A 14,645-nucleotide genomic window follows, 5' to 3' on the forward strand; every position below is an offset into this window, starting at 1 on the left:
ACAGACCAGTTCATGTCACTAAACTAATGGACAGAGAACAACCTTAACATCCATGAATATAAGATAAAACTATGAAAAAGGACTTAAGACAGTGCATGTGGAAAAGAGCAGTTTGAGCATCAACAGTCGAGAAAACTGATAGAGCAAATTGCAGAAAAAAAGAGTCCAGAGAGCTAACTCTATTCTCTTGATACGCATATTCAAAAGCAAAACATTCAACGGCACGGTGTCGCAGATGTGGCAGTAAACACTGCAGTCAATAAAGTGGTCATTGAAAAGAAACAACGTAGCACAGAAAAATGATACAGTTAATGGCAAGTGGCGTAATGTGAGCACAGCTGAACAGCAGACAAAGTGAGACACAGATCTACAGACAGATGAAAAGAACTGGAGAGCAGTTACCCTCTAGCGAAAAGTCATCATTCAATAATAATGGTAATTTATATCTAGACTCAATACCAATCGAGAAGTAGTAGAGAGTAAATTTCCAGCTGACGGTGAGAGTAAATCTTACATTAATCAAAATATCATTTGTGCACAAATATAAAAAAAAATGTCCTTGAACAAATGCAGTTTGACAAAGACTAGTCCGCCTGCTTGTCTTTCTTTACAGATTCACGAAACTCTCAGTCTTTACTGTTTGTTCCCTGATTCCTCTTTGCGTCTTCTGTGTTTGTGCATGTCATTTATTACTTGCCTGCATGGTTGTTGATCCTTTCGTCCTATGCTGTCCATGTCTCGCTCTTGTCCCAAGCGGTGGGTGCATGCTCCTTCATGAGCGTCATCATAGCTATATAAATTACACATTTATTATTATCAAGACAATAAAACACGCTAATCAGCAAGTAAATGACACAAAAAGGAAAAATAGAAACACACACATACTACGCGAAAGAAAGGGATCCCGAAAACAAGAAAATTTGGAGTGAATGATAGAAACAATTATAATAATTTCTAACAAAAACTTCAGTGATTTGTCCCAGTCTATAGCATTTCGGATTCTGGAATGTCGATTTAGTCTGTTCCTTTGTTCGTCTTTTTTATATTTTAAATAGCTCCTCGTTGTCTCGCATTACTTTGCCAGAAAGGACGGTCTTACATGTAGTTGACAGCCATCTTGAAGCCGAGAGGGCTGTGCAAGTTCCGGTCTTTGCACCGCACAAGATGACGTCACGTTGCTTATGTCATCAGTCCTGAGGGAGAAAATAACACGAAGAAATGACGCAGGACTAAGCGGTCTGACAAACTTATTACGGCCGCCATTTGAAACCGTAAACAGCTGTGTGCCTCCTGCAAAGTTGAAGAAAGAAAATCTTGAAATGGGATCATGGTCGGCTGTAAAGGTATTTATACGTGAAAATAAATCATTCCGAACAAATTGGAAGATTTAGATAAATTGCATGGAAAGAGATCGTGCCTATTCCTTTTTCGTGTTGACTGTATCTCGAATTTTTTCGACCTGGGCATTTTTTTTCTCTTCCACCAGCTGTAAGCAAATTTTACGTGACCTGGAAAAGAAAAAGAAAACGAAAATTGTTTAGAGAAGTGGGCTGATTTTGTAGATTTTTCACTCTGAGCAAGCGTACAGAACTAGAGAATTTCAACGAACTGTTAACAAGAAGACATTCTTTCCAGTTTGCGTTTCCTATTTTTATTGATAACTAATTGACGTTATTACTTTGTGTCTGTCATTATACGTGACTGGACTTCGTGAAAAATATGCTTAACTTTATAGGCCAACATCTTCAATTGTTCGAGACGAAGAAAATGACGTAAAAGGATCAATTGGTGAACAAATTGGGTTTCACTGGTTATAAAAAATTACAGAGTATATTACATGTCACTGCACAACCTCTCTTACTGGTGTGGTGCAGCCTTGTCTGGAGAAATAATTAATGGCTGATGGTGTGTGTGTTTGTGTCACAAAAGTATATTTGTAAATATTGCCCATCCGGTCATTATGAACAAATACGACTGGCCAGAAATCGGTTTCTGTGGGTTGAACTTGTCCTGGGGTGGAAAAAAAAAAAAAAGAAAAAGAAAAAGAAAAAAGAAAAAAGAAAAAAGAAAAAAAAAGTTGCCTAACCGGGCACACAGACAATTTTTACTACCTTATAATGTAAAGAATGTGTTTCATCTCAGACTTTAGGCAATTCAGCGCTACAACATTCTGTTTTGGCCAGATTGTTACAGGCATATATAGTGGTACCAGAGTATTAACGTTCGCAGCACTTCTTACACTGCCACGAAATGTTGACCAGCAAAATCGAAAGTTGCGGCGACTTGCACCCATTGAGTCGCTTCCCTTGAATAGCATTGCTGTTGTCATAGGACATTGCGCATCGCATCTATTTTTGTGCGTATTTTTAAAAGTTATAATCCTCAGATTTTGGAAATATGTTCATCTGTATTATACAGATTCTTTCTTTTTCAATTAGGTTTAATTATTGTTAGTTTTTTGGTTGTTTTCCCAGTGATTTACTTAGTTGTCCAACTCAGCTGTAGCGCGTAGTCATCAGAGGGAGTAATACAGGAACAGCCAAAGCATTAGCATACGGCAAAATGAACGTCAATGGCGCTCTCCCTTCAGTATGAGAGCGAAAATTATGAGAAAACTGAAGCTGGATTGATGAATTCTGCTGGAAGTAGTCGGCGTGCCCAGCAGGTAAGTCTGATTCAGTATGTGATGAAATCTAACAGATGTCGAAGCCATAAATTACCGTAAATATGGCATGGTGTCAGAAGGAAACGAACTTCTTTGATCATTACCTCACCCGCATTCCAAACGTCAACAAATGTCCTTCGACAGGTGGTTAACGCAGGGAACATGAAATTTATTTATAAATGTTATTTTTAAGAAGACATTTCAATGACAGTGGCACATTTTCATGTATCGATGTTGTTGCAATGTTATAACCGTTTCCATACTTATCTGATCGAACGCATTATAGGATATATACTCGATCTTGCCGATTGGTGGTGACAGCAAAAGGCGCGCCACCCTGTTACTAAGTAAAATTGGATGAAAATGGTGAATTAATGTAACCTGCTGATGCATAATGAAGGAAGATTGTTAAGCTTGCCAGACATTTGGATTTTCCTCAAATAATTTCTGCTAATTTTAATTCCTGATTGATCGGTGAGGAAAACTGAACCGATCATTGTCATATGGTCGCCATAGCTGGAAAAGTGTTGTAGCAACTTGAGGTGTATGAAGAGATCATACACGCACACCAAGATTGTGATAATATTCAGTGCGAGTTAGCCGATAAAATAATGAATAACTGTTTTAGAATCACAGAGTCGTTATTTATACCGTTGCCTTTTGTGTAGTGTCAGATGTGATACGTTCTTTCAATATCATTGAGGCAAGTAGATCGAGGTAACTCAGATGGGCCACGTACTTCTGATTTCTGAGGTAGTATTCTTAAAAGATTTATACGGTGACGACGACGATGACAGAGTTTTAAAAGAAGGAGGCCAAACGAGAGAAATCGTGCAAACAATAGACCTGTCTACCTTAACCCCCACCCAAAAATCATTTCACAAAGGAAAACTTATTGCCGTTTACAGAGCATGAATCAGCTGATGCATATAGCAATCCCTACTTATCTCGGTGTAATACTGTATATTACGTTGTAAGCGACTATCAAAACCAATATTCCAGCTCATGAACAGACTTTGTGTACAAACATTATAGCTATCTTTGGTATTTGTGAAAAAAAATTTCAAAGTGATTATTTGAGTATATAAATTATAATAAGTTGCCATTTTTGCATAATGATAATAAAAAGTATTTATATAGTGCATAATATAAAGCTAAATGCTCTTTACAAAATCCAGGCAAATACTCAAAGACAAAATGCACATCACACACGTACTGACACAGACCAAAACATGCTGAGCACATAGTCTCAAGACAAGTTGTAATGCTCCAGTGGCAACAGACAGAGAAATGAGACTGCAGAGTACATGGCTATCAAGTGCAGCTTGCACAAAAATAACACAGGCTAGAATTAAAATAAAAAAGGACAATCCATATATACTTTTGTTGATGTAGCATAATTGTAAAATACTAAGCAGTGATCTCAACAAACTTTATTTGCTTAAGTTAAAAAAAAAAAAAATTTCAGATTTCTGTACAACTCATCTCAATTACTGAAATCTTTTTCTTTATTGTAAAAGAAACTAATCTGATGTCAACATGCATTTACAAAAAATAAAAAAGCTTTCAACTCTTTAAACACTAACCGAGGCAAAACATTAAATAAGAGCTGCTGTTCAATTAACCATTGGTTTGTCAAAATGGATTATGATTTTTAAAATTTATTTTTAAGAAGTTCCCAGGAGGAATGGCCTAACTGGTAGCATTTCTGAAAGTTTGAAACAGTGAAAAAACAAGGTATTGTCTAATTAAAGAGTCTACATTTGTGATGTCAGAAATGAGGTTTGACCTCTTTCCAAAACCTAATGAGAACTATGATGTTTAAAGGCTTGTATCTTGAAAATAGAACTGGGTTTTTCACTTAGATTTTAGAAACAGATAATAAATTAGACCCACTCATTTGAAAATTTTACATTTGGGTTAGATTTCTCAAGCATGTTAACTGATTGATCAGTAAACGACAAAGTGCCAGGCTTGCTTGGGCTTATGACTCAAAAATGCTCCATCCCAAAGGCACTAGGCATTGAAACCCATTCTTTTAACTTTGGCTCACCAATATTGTTAGAACCTCATGCTAGGCACATTTTCACAGTATTTATAAATAATTAATAATAAGATAATTACAAGGAGTACTATAACAGTTCTTAAGAAGCATTCCTACATGGCCCAGAACTGCATTTAGATGCACATTCATATATAAACATATACTTCCCTGATGCTCATCTATCCTGCCTATTTATTTATGGAAGAATGCATACCTCACAGGGTGAAAATACCATAAATTATGATAATAACATTGCATCATTTGATGGATTTGTGACATAAAATATCTAAACCAGTTGCATGTTTGCCTTTTCATGTTTATTGTATTTCAGTGTTGGGGCTTAAGAAAAAGCATAACTTTAAAGGAAAAAGCAATCCTCTATCAAGCATTTTTTTCCTAGCTAGTGAACAACAGAAACATTAATGATATAAGATAAAGTTGCAGCACATGACAGTAAGGGTACATTTTCAATTAAAAAAAAAAAAAAAATCAGTTTCCCACCATAGTAATGTTGTAAACCATGTAGGTGAACTGTTATTCATGGAAAGAATATTTGCTGATGGGGTCTGAAAATCTAAAAGATGTTAATGTGTGTGCAGATTGGTAAATAATCGAGATTTTCTGTTTGTGGTGAAAGATGTCCCTAAGGATTGTTAAAGGGTATGGTCCTTTCAACGTTTTTAGGATGAACAGTACCATAAGGAATCCAGAAAGCTGTAACAGTCATAATATCACTACAAAGTTTGTTTCCTTCATATGGAATAAAAGGAGTACGTTTTGGGATTCATTTATATTGTGCTGGAAAGCACATTGCACATACCAGTGTTTTGATATAAATGTATCCATCTTAGTACATCTAAACTGGATTTCCTATTGATAAATTTCCCATTGATATATGCAAGCTGTTTTCATTGTGAATTACAACTAAAAGCAGAAGGTACTAAGTGGATTTTTTTTAAAACCTACTCTTGATGAAAATTATCAGGTATTGACTAGCAAAGATTTTGATAGCTACTGGAGGTGATGTAACAGATTTACATTCATGGTTTTTAAGGCTTCTACTATAGTAGTAGAGAGTATCAATTTCTCAGTTATGTCCCAGGTCAGGCATTGTACCTTCTTCTCTTATTTCTGTTGTATTCTTTCCAGGTTTTTTCTGGGTGGGGGGGGTCATTTTAAAAAATTATTTCTCTGCACTTGTCTTCTTGAGTCCTGTTTGAGCAGTGCTTTTTGTTTGAAATAAATAAGATTTTAAAGAAAATATGGAAAGGTAAGCAGATGCATAAAAATACAGTTGAAATAATATATATATAATTAAAAGTTCACAGATTTCCAAACAATTTTGGGATACAGAGTTACCATTGACATGGGAAATATCAGTCCACGGAATATTCCTGCTGCACCATGCTTAGTACTTTTGTGTTTCTGATCTGTTGAGCAGGAATTCAGATATAATCCTGGAGCTAAGTCATTTGATCCAGGATTTCAAGACAAGTATGGGATACCATCCAGCAATGCAAATGACCGACTTCAAAGAGACATGGTGAAGAATTTGGGTACCAATTATAAAAATGGGCAGGTAAGAAAGCATCTTTTGAAAAATTTGCTATTAGCTTGCTGGATAGTTTTTTAAGTAGGTTTAACAGAATGTAATGTTCTGAATTGTTTCTCTCAGTCTCATATCATATATTCATTAAAGTCATCTATGAGCATGACAAAACCTGACAAGAGATTTGATTACCTTTGATTCTTGCCACTCTCCTACTTACAAATAAGTCATATGAATGTGAGACAAATGTGCACTTAACCATTATTCTGCCATTGACTGTTTTACGCTAGTTCTTATTTAATGTTCAAGAACCACTTTTTTTCCGTAATTTTGGTTAGCACCAAACTGAAGTTACTTCAACTGATGAAGGCTAACTATATGGGATTTGACATTTGTACAGTTTTTTAAAAAGCTTTGAAAACATAAAGGTGCCTAAGAAGAGAAAAGACAATTTTGCGGCATAGAATATTAAGAGGCTGAAGTGTTTACATTTTGTGTGCAAATACTGCAGTAGATTTGTTAATACCACAATTACTTTTTACTTTTGTGAGCACTTATCAAGACCTTTTGTTTTTTGCAGACACAAAGTCGATCTTTAACAGATATATTTCACACGTACCAAAATCAGTATCAGCATCACCCTCAACATCACCAGCAAAACCACCACCAAGAAGGTGGAATAGGAAAGACTTCTACCACTTCTACCTCCATTTCATCGTTTCCTGTACACGATGGCCTCAACAGCTATCCTGGCTGGGGGGACTTCTCACACTTTTCCACCCCAACTCCTAGCACTTCAGGCTGCGCTATGGCCTCCACATACTCTCAAGGTGTTACCTCATCTGCCTTCCATCACCGAATGCAGAACATGGCTGACAGCAGGCCAGGGGTCACCAGTCCACCCATGGCTGATGGCAGCCAGCACAATTTGCAGCAGCCAGTGTCTCCGTTTCTCAGCGATGGACACAGCGTTAGTGGCAGCACTGGCTTAGATGGCAGCACTAATGATAAGTATGGCCTGAACAGTAGTTGCTCCAGTGACAAGTTTTCAACTCTTGATGATATGGTTAGCAAAATTGTGGATGATGAGTCAAACTTCTTCTCAACGGATGCCATGGGTAACTTTGGGCCAGAGGATTCAAGATCTCATACAACATCAGATGTCTTCTCTTTTGATGAGTAAGTATACATTGATATTTATTTCTGATGACAGCATTTGTAAATGCCAACTGATAATTGTTATTTTGCTATATTGTCCTCATTAAGACATTCCCTTCGGCAACCTCGTCTTAAGGAAGGACCCGCAAAAATTTTTATGGACATATTTTGTTATATAAACTTCATCTCTGTTATGACCACCTGTCCAGTGTGAAAGTTCGTGTTGTATTACAACTTTTTGCAGAAGTTGCATGTTGAAAAAAAGATTAAATACATTTTAAAATAGCTAGAATTCTTCTGGCCAACTGTTCCCTATATTATGACTTACTGCAGAAGTAACGTAAAGCAAATTTAATGCATTTTGAAAGAGACTGCTGGTTTATTGTGATTCATTGAATGTTTATAAAAGTAAGATTCTTGTGGCTGACTGTGTTCTGCTGTAACTTTTTGCAGAAATCATATATTTAAAAAATAGGTTCGGTATATTCTAAGAGAATCTCTTTGTCTACCATGGTACACATGTATTGATTGATTGCTCTTTTTTGGAGAGTTCCCCTATAAATCTTCAACCAAGCACAACCTTGGTGGAATCAGTAAGCATGACTAAACAAAAACAACAGAGGAAAGCACTTTTTTAAAGTTTTAAGACCTTTATTTTCAACTTTTAAGTAAATGGACTTGAATTAACAATAATAATACAGGATTTATATAGTGCATTTCCTTACAACTTCATGAACTTCATTGACTCAATAGGAGCTATGTTCCAATATGTTATTTTACATTTAGCAGGACCAGGCCTTTTCGATGTAGGTAAGATACTGGAGAAATGGTCAAATAGCTAATAGATATGGATTTGATTATGAATGGGTTGAAGAATCAGTTGCACTATTTGTAGGTGTTTAAGTCATGGTTCATGAAATGAGAGCAGACTGGTCGACTTTCCTGCTTTTACTTCTTGATCACAGTTATACGTTTAGTTGGGAGTATTTTAGGAAGTCTTAATAGGGAGGTTTTACTGTAATTTTTTAAACTCATTAGAAGATATATTTCTAAAGTGAAAGAAGAAGAAACTGTGACTGCAAAAAATTGTATCTTGAAGAAGTAATGCTGTACAAGACTGCATTACAATTTTTACTGATGTTGTGATAAGTTATATATGCTTTTTGTCACTTCATAATAAGACATTTACCCTCTTGACATGACTTTACTAATTTAAAAATTGTATATGCCTTTTCCATGTCACTGCTGTAAAACAGCTGTTTAGATATTTGTATGCTTTCATAAACACAGACATAGTGTGATGAAGATATTTATTTGCTGTCACTCTTGCATGTGGGAGCTCACAACTGATTGTCAGTTTAATTTTCTCACACTCTTTCATACATTTTTTATTTTTAAATTCCACTCTCTCAAGTCAAGACCAATTGCAATAAGTCCCATATGGATTAACGCTAGCCTCGTGAATTCCACCTAGATTCCCAGACATTCTAAATATAATCTTTGGGATATATGACAGATGTCAAAATAGCCCTCTAATTATCTGCAGCATATCAGTCATCTGTAAACAATATTTGTTCAGCTTCCAGGTATTTATTCCTAAATGTTTGACTGACTGATAACATTGAACTCCAATATATATGTGTGTGTGTGTGCATGCTTGCACTTATGCACAATATTTATTACTGATACTAGTAAAACTATATAATAAAAGTGTAATTATTTGTTTTTCAGATCTCCAAGCTACAATAATAGCAACATGTGGTCTACATGCAGTGAAGAAGTATCACCATCAGGACACGGGAGTCAGGCTGTTGGCAGCAAGACTTCAATACCTGATGCTCGCGGCAGCTCGTCATACAGCAGCTATGAGCATGCCTTAGGTTTCCCTGTGACACAGCTTTGGGATGACCGCTATGCGGACAGTGGCATCTCATCTAGTCTTCATTCTCAAAATGACCAAGTCTTTTCTCCAGTGTTCTCAGATTTTGAACCCCATCATCAGAAGGAAAGAGATTCTCACAACAACAACCTGATAGATGGACTTGATGACTCCGAACTTCTTCTGCAGAAGTTTCTGACACAGCTACAGTTCTCAGGGAACTTAGTAGCAGGGAACAAACATGACCTCAACAGTCCTTCCATGACAGGATCCAGAGAGCACACTGGCCCCCTTAACCTTCCTCTCCACCCTACTGTACCTTCTCAGCACCACCCTCTTGGCCCTCACCTCAGTAATGGTACAAATGTCATGGACCTTGGATCACCAAAACTTCAAGATTATGCAGCTTCTGATATGAGCTTGGCACTTTCCCCTTCATCAGTATCCAAGAATGGCAGTGATGTTGCACCCCGTCTGTTTGGATCTCCTCTTACCTTGTCTCTGTCATCTAATCAGCAGCAGTCACAGCCACAGCTTCATTACCAAATGTCAACCCCACAAAACCACTCATCCAGTCAATTGCTATCATCATCAGAGTTAATGCAAAACATGTCGCCCATTCCTAGTCTGTTGTCTTCTGGCAACATCCACGGAACTGTTTCTTCCTGTCAGTTCCAGGGTATTGAGTCATTGCTGAAACAGGATAGGGTCTTCCAGGTAGGGAAATATTTCATTTCACTGCACATAATCTGGAAGGGTGGCAGTAACTTAAATCTTCAGACACTTGTTTGTCTATGAATATGAAACGAGCGCTTTAAGGCTTTCATCTGATTGCATGAGTGAGATAATCATCTGCTAGATTTGGATATACTATTTAATGAATGACTTTATAAATGTCATCATCCTTAATCAGTATCTGGTGTTGATAAAATAAGATACATATGCCTGAGTTTATAGACACATATAATAAAGTAGACAAAAGTTTTCTTCTCTGGTCTCTAATAATTGTGGTTTCTCTTTATATTCACTTTAAAACAATAATCTTTCTTTATAGTAATATTTTTGTGTATGTCAATAATATCATTAGTAGAAAGCTAATATAGTACCACATTTAGTGGTTTCTGGCTGTTTTGTTAAATAAGGTTATGGACAAGAACTGTTTCACAATGAAATTTCAACTTACCCAGTGTTCTGTTTTTCAAGGCTTTCACTGTTACTGATATTTACTTGTTGTTTGTGTACAGGGAAGAGGAGGGTACAGTGAATCCAGCTCTGTCAACAGCCCCATCTCTTCTAGTATGGGAGGTAGTTCCCAGCATCAGGAGATACAATCAATCTCACAGCATCATCATAAACAAACGGCACATTCAGGTGTAGCGTACTCCACAGCTGACAATAATATAAACAGTCTGCTGCAGCCAGTTCATATGAACACCCACAGCCACAATTTTTCTCAGACATTTTCTCATGGTGTACCAGGAGGAAGTAATGCTGGTCAGCCTTGGTCTATAGCCAGCACGTTGAGTTCAGGGAATGGGGACAGCACAAGTGGGATGGGAACAGGGTTTTCATCCTCTTTAGATCGTCAGATTTTTGGGCTGCAGCAGCAGCAGCAACATCAGCACCAACAGCAGACTTCTCCAGTTATTACATCGTCAGGATCATCTCCTAACTTATCTAATATTCATCTTGTTAATCACCACCTACACAACCTTCACCTCAATAATACCTCCTTACCTGGCAAACAGTCACATCCCCATATTGCTAGGAATGGACCATTTCCACCCGAGCTGGCGACTCAAGTTGTGCATCAACACGATCGGCTCAATCTTCAAGCAGTCCTTGCTCAAAATGCCAACATTTTCAATAACAACTTGATTAAGAAAGCCCGCCATCTTTTTCCATCTGGATTTGACCATGTTGCTCCACATTATGAAAAATGGCCATCATCAAGTATTCCCATTAACAGTGTTAGTGTTGGTGGTGGTGTGTTTGGTACTGGAGTGGTCCAGACAGGTGCCGGAGCATCACAGGGAGACCACCTTAATCCTAACTTAACTGAGCTTCAGGCAGCTCTCATAGAACAAGAGAGAGCAGTTCTTGAACAATCAGCACACAGGCGACTTTTTCCTGAAGAAATTCTTCTGCATCCTCATCCCCATCCTCCGCACCTAGACCCACATGCCCTGCGCCACCCCTTGCCCCAGCAACTCCCATTTTTACAGCCCTTCCCCTCTGCTCTGCCACCTGGTTTTCCATCAGGAGCAGCCCTTCTCAGCCCCCACAGTGCCTTAACCCCTGAGGCGTTGGACTATTATCCAGCCATCGACGCCTTTGGTCGTGTAGCACCTACACTTCTTCCCCCAGAGGTGTTGTATGACATCAACACATACCAGCTGCTTGGCCTTCACCCACTTTTTGCTGGTTTTAGACCTTTCAGGTGGGCTTTTAACCAGTCATTTGTAGTCCTGAGATTTATAGATAGGTGGAATAGTAACAGATTGAACTTTCCCCAATGAGCCTGTAGGTATTTTATTTTTCAGCTTGTTTGGCAGCAGGATATGGATTTGTTTATAGTTCCACCAGTGTTGTTGTCTAAAGAGAAAGATGGCATTTATTAGTTTGTATTACATGGCATTTCACTGTAAGTTCATATAAAGAGGTTGGCTAGGTGTGGCTTGCATGTCAGTTTGCAGAAACATATTGTTCTGTTTCTGTATAAAATTTTGCTTTGGATTGTCAGTAAAATTTAGTCATTATTAGATCTTATGAGTAACAGTAATATATTGTTAACAGGAGGAGTGGCCCTTCCAATGAGCTGCATACAAAACTGGAAGAGTGCTATGAGCAGTTCAAAGCTATTGAAAAAGAAAGGAAAAAGGTGAATTTTGAAATGGTGTCTTTTGTTCAGTTAAAAATTAATTCTAAATGAGGGGTAAACAAGATATAATATCAAATGATGTGCGGTTCCTGCCTTTGATTTTACAGATATTCTGTTGTCTTTGTGCACAGACTGAAGCAGAACTTGCCAGACAAAATCCTGGAAAGAAAGTGTCTAGTACAAACAACATTGTCATCCCACGCCTTCCTTCAAACCCCTCCAGAGTGGACAGGCTCATTGTTGATTCGTTCCGAGAGCATGCAAGAGTGAGTATGACCATTGAGGAAGAGAGGGGTGGGGTGAAAGATTGGTTAGAAAGATCATGATAGAAGCATGGTCACATCACGGACGTGTATAGGTGGATGGCTGACTGTATGCCGAGACCAACGCTCATCCTCTTACGAAGTTCTCCTCTGCTAGTCTCAGCAAGCATGAATGTGACTAAACCAGAAGCTTTGTACACACCAGCCTCGTTCTAGTAATTAAGCGGAAGTTGTTCTCTAGGAGTTAATTGAAAAAAGTCATCTGTGAGCCATCCAGGGGATACAGATTCATGGTCACATGAACACAACTTGTTCATGATGTTCAAGCATGTAGTATGGACTGTCAGGTTTGTGTATAAAGGCCATCCTGTATACAAAATTATTTTCAAATAGTTGAGTTTAGTTAAAGGACAACACAAATGCAAATTTTTTTCTTTATGATTATTTAAAATAATAATTCCCAAAGTATGAGTATATAATTATGCTTAATTTCAAGGTATAAGCCTTTAAATATCGGTATTCTCACCTGCCACTAGGAATCTCTGAGGTTGTTCAAGATGCTATGTTTGCCCAGAAAATAAAATGGCTGATTTTGGAATGTAGCCCTACCGATTTGAACTTTATTTAGAAGCTTTCGCTGATGTTTAAAAAAGAAAAATTAGAAGGTCCAAACCGAATGCACTCAACAGACTGGAAAGTAAATCTTCTCTAGGATCAAAATTTCATGGGCAACAATTACAGTCATTGCAGTCTATGTTGTATCCTTGATTCTCTATTACTAAGTGGGCGCATTTGAGTCAATGTTTCCATGCATATTATTGTTAATAAAATATAAACATACGTTTGTCTAAGATAAGCTCCTGTAATTTTTTTATTTGATAGTTAAATTCCAGCATTGCATTTTTATTTTATAGTTACAACTGACTGCTGATAATGACATTTTACTATTTAAAGTATAACATTAAAAAATTTGATACATGTATAGATATAAAAGCTTATTTCTTCATCATTTAGCTGTATGCAAAATTTACTATTTACTTGCTAATACTCATATGTGTTCCCATTTTAGCTTTTTGTACGTTTGTCATCCTCAATTCCTTTTAACTGTTCTGAACATGCAGTTCAATGGTGCACTCACACTGTCTGTTGTTTCTAGCATTGTACTGGATAAGGATACGATTGACAATGTGTTTGTGACCATGTCGCAATGTTACTTGTAGACCAGAATGGTGTAGAAAGTGTCGATGTTGCATATTTGGTGCTTGATCTTTGTTTAGGCTTTTTACCAGCAGTGATAGTTGGTTTTAACAGCTTGTGCTTTTGTATAGTTGGCAATGGCGAGAATTTAGACTGATCCATGTGTTCTTGTAAAAACTGAGGGTGTCAAGATAGAGCTTGTGAAGTCAAACTTGCCATATCGAGAGTGAGGAGTATCATTGAAAGTAATACAGTTGAGTGAATGAAACTCTTTTTTAGAGCTGTAACTCTGCTTGGAACAGATTCTTACACTGGTGGACAAGATGGAGAAGCTGAGGGACATCACAATTCATGCCAATGTTCAGTCTGCTCTTGACAAGTGGCTGGAAGGTATTCGCAAGGTACAAGCCAGACGCAAAGAAGAGATTGTTAATGCTGCCAACAGACACAGAGCTGGTATCCCTCGTCAGCAGGAAGACAAAGGTTAGTGGCATATCTAGGATCCACCTGTATTCAGTGTGTAGCCTGCAGTGATGGCACTTTCACTCCAATAATGTAACATTAAGGCCTTATCATTCATTTACATGGTCATCTTTGACAGAATTATTTTAAATTGCACATAAGGTAAAGTTTATTAATTAATGTTAAATTTGACAGCACAGACAAAACTAGTTCTTAATTATCATTGAATGCATTAAAAATTTAATAAACTTACTCAAATACTTGTGTCATAGAATGGCTGTTTGCATGATCTACTGATGTTGTGAATGAATTAAGACTTATGTCATCAGGGATGTATATGAGGGCTGAGAAACTAAGCAGTGTTCATATATGTAAGAGAGAAAGTCAACCTTTTTCACGGGACACATGTGAGATGTAGGTAAACCTCTTCCACTTTTCTGTCCCTTTACATATCATCAACTTTTGTCAACACAGGCATGTGTCATGGGATACAGAAGGTTACCTCAAAGAGATTGCACATCTCACTGCTTTATGAACACTTCATTCA

General features: G+C 37.4%; 1 protein-coding gene across 2 annotated transcripts in view; it reads left to right on the forward strand.

Annotated features, from left to right (window-relative positions):
- The first annotated feature begins 1,091 nt into the window (after positions 1–1,091).
- The window catches only part of LOC112556391, a 28,708-nt gene continuing 15,154 nt past the window's right edge, over positions 1,092–14,645 (forward strand). The window contains exons 1-8 of one of the 2 annotated variants that reach the window (XM_025225359.1): positions 1,092–1,343; positions 6,151–6,288; positions 6,839–7,437; positions 9,148–10,012; positions 10,540–11,735; positions 12,092–12,176; positions 12,308–12,442; positions 13,939–14,119. In XM_025225359.1, coding sequence (XP_025081144.1) covers positions 1,182–1,343; positions 6,151–6,288; positions 6,839–7,437; positions 9,148–10,012; positions 10,540–11,735; positions 12,092–12,176; positions 12,308–12,442; positions 13,939–14,119 — 3,361 coding nt within the window. In that variant the 5' untranslated portion in view covers positions 1,092–1,181. Of the gene's footprint in view, positions 1,344–1,420; positions 2,666–6,150; positions 6,289–6,838; positions 7,438–9,147; positions 10,013–10,539; positions 11,736–12,091; positions 12,177–12,307; positions 12,443–13,938; positions 14,120–14,645 lie in introns of those variants that run through there. The other variant, XM_025225360.1, reaches the window with a different exon arrangement.

Source organism: Pomacea canaliculata, linkage group LG2, assembly GCF_003073045.1.
Source record: "Pomacea canaliculata isolate SZHN2017 linkage group LG2, ASM307304v1, whole genome shotgun sequence".
Taxonomy (NCBI): domain Eukaryota; kingdom Metazoa; phylum Mollusca; class Gastropoda; order Architaenioglossa; family Ampullariidae; genus Pomacea; species Pomacea canaliculata.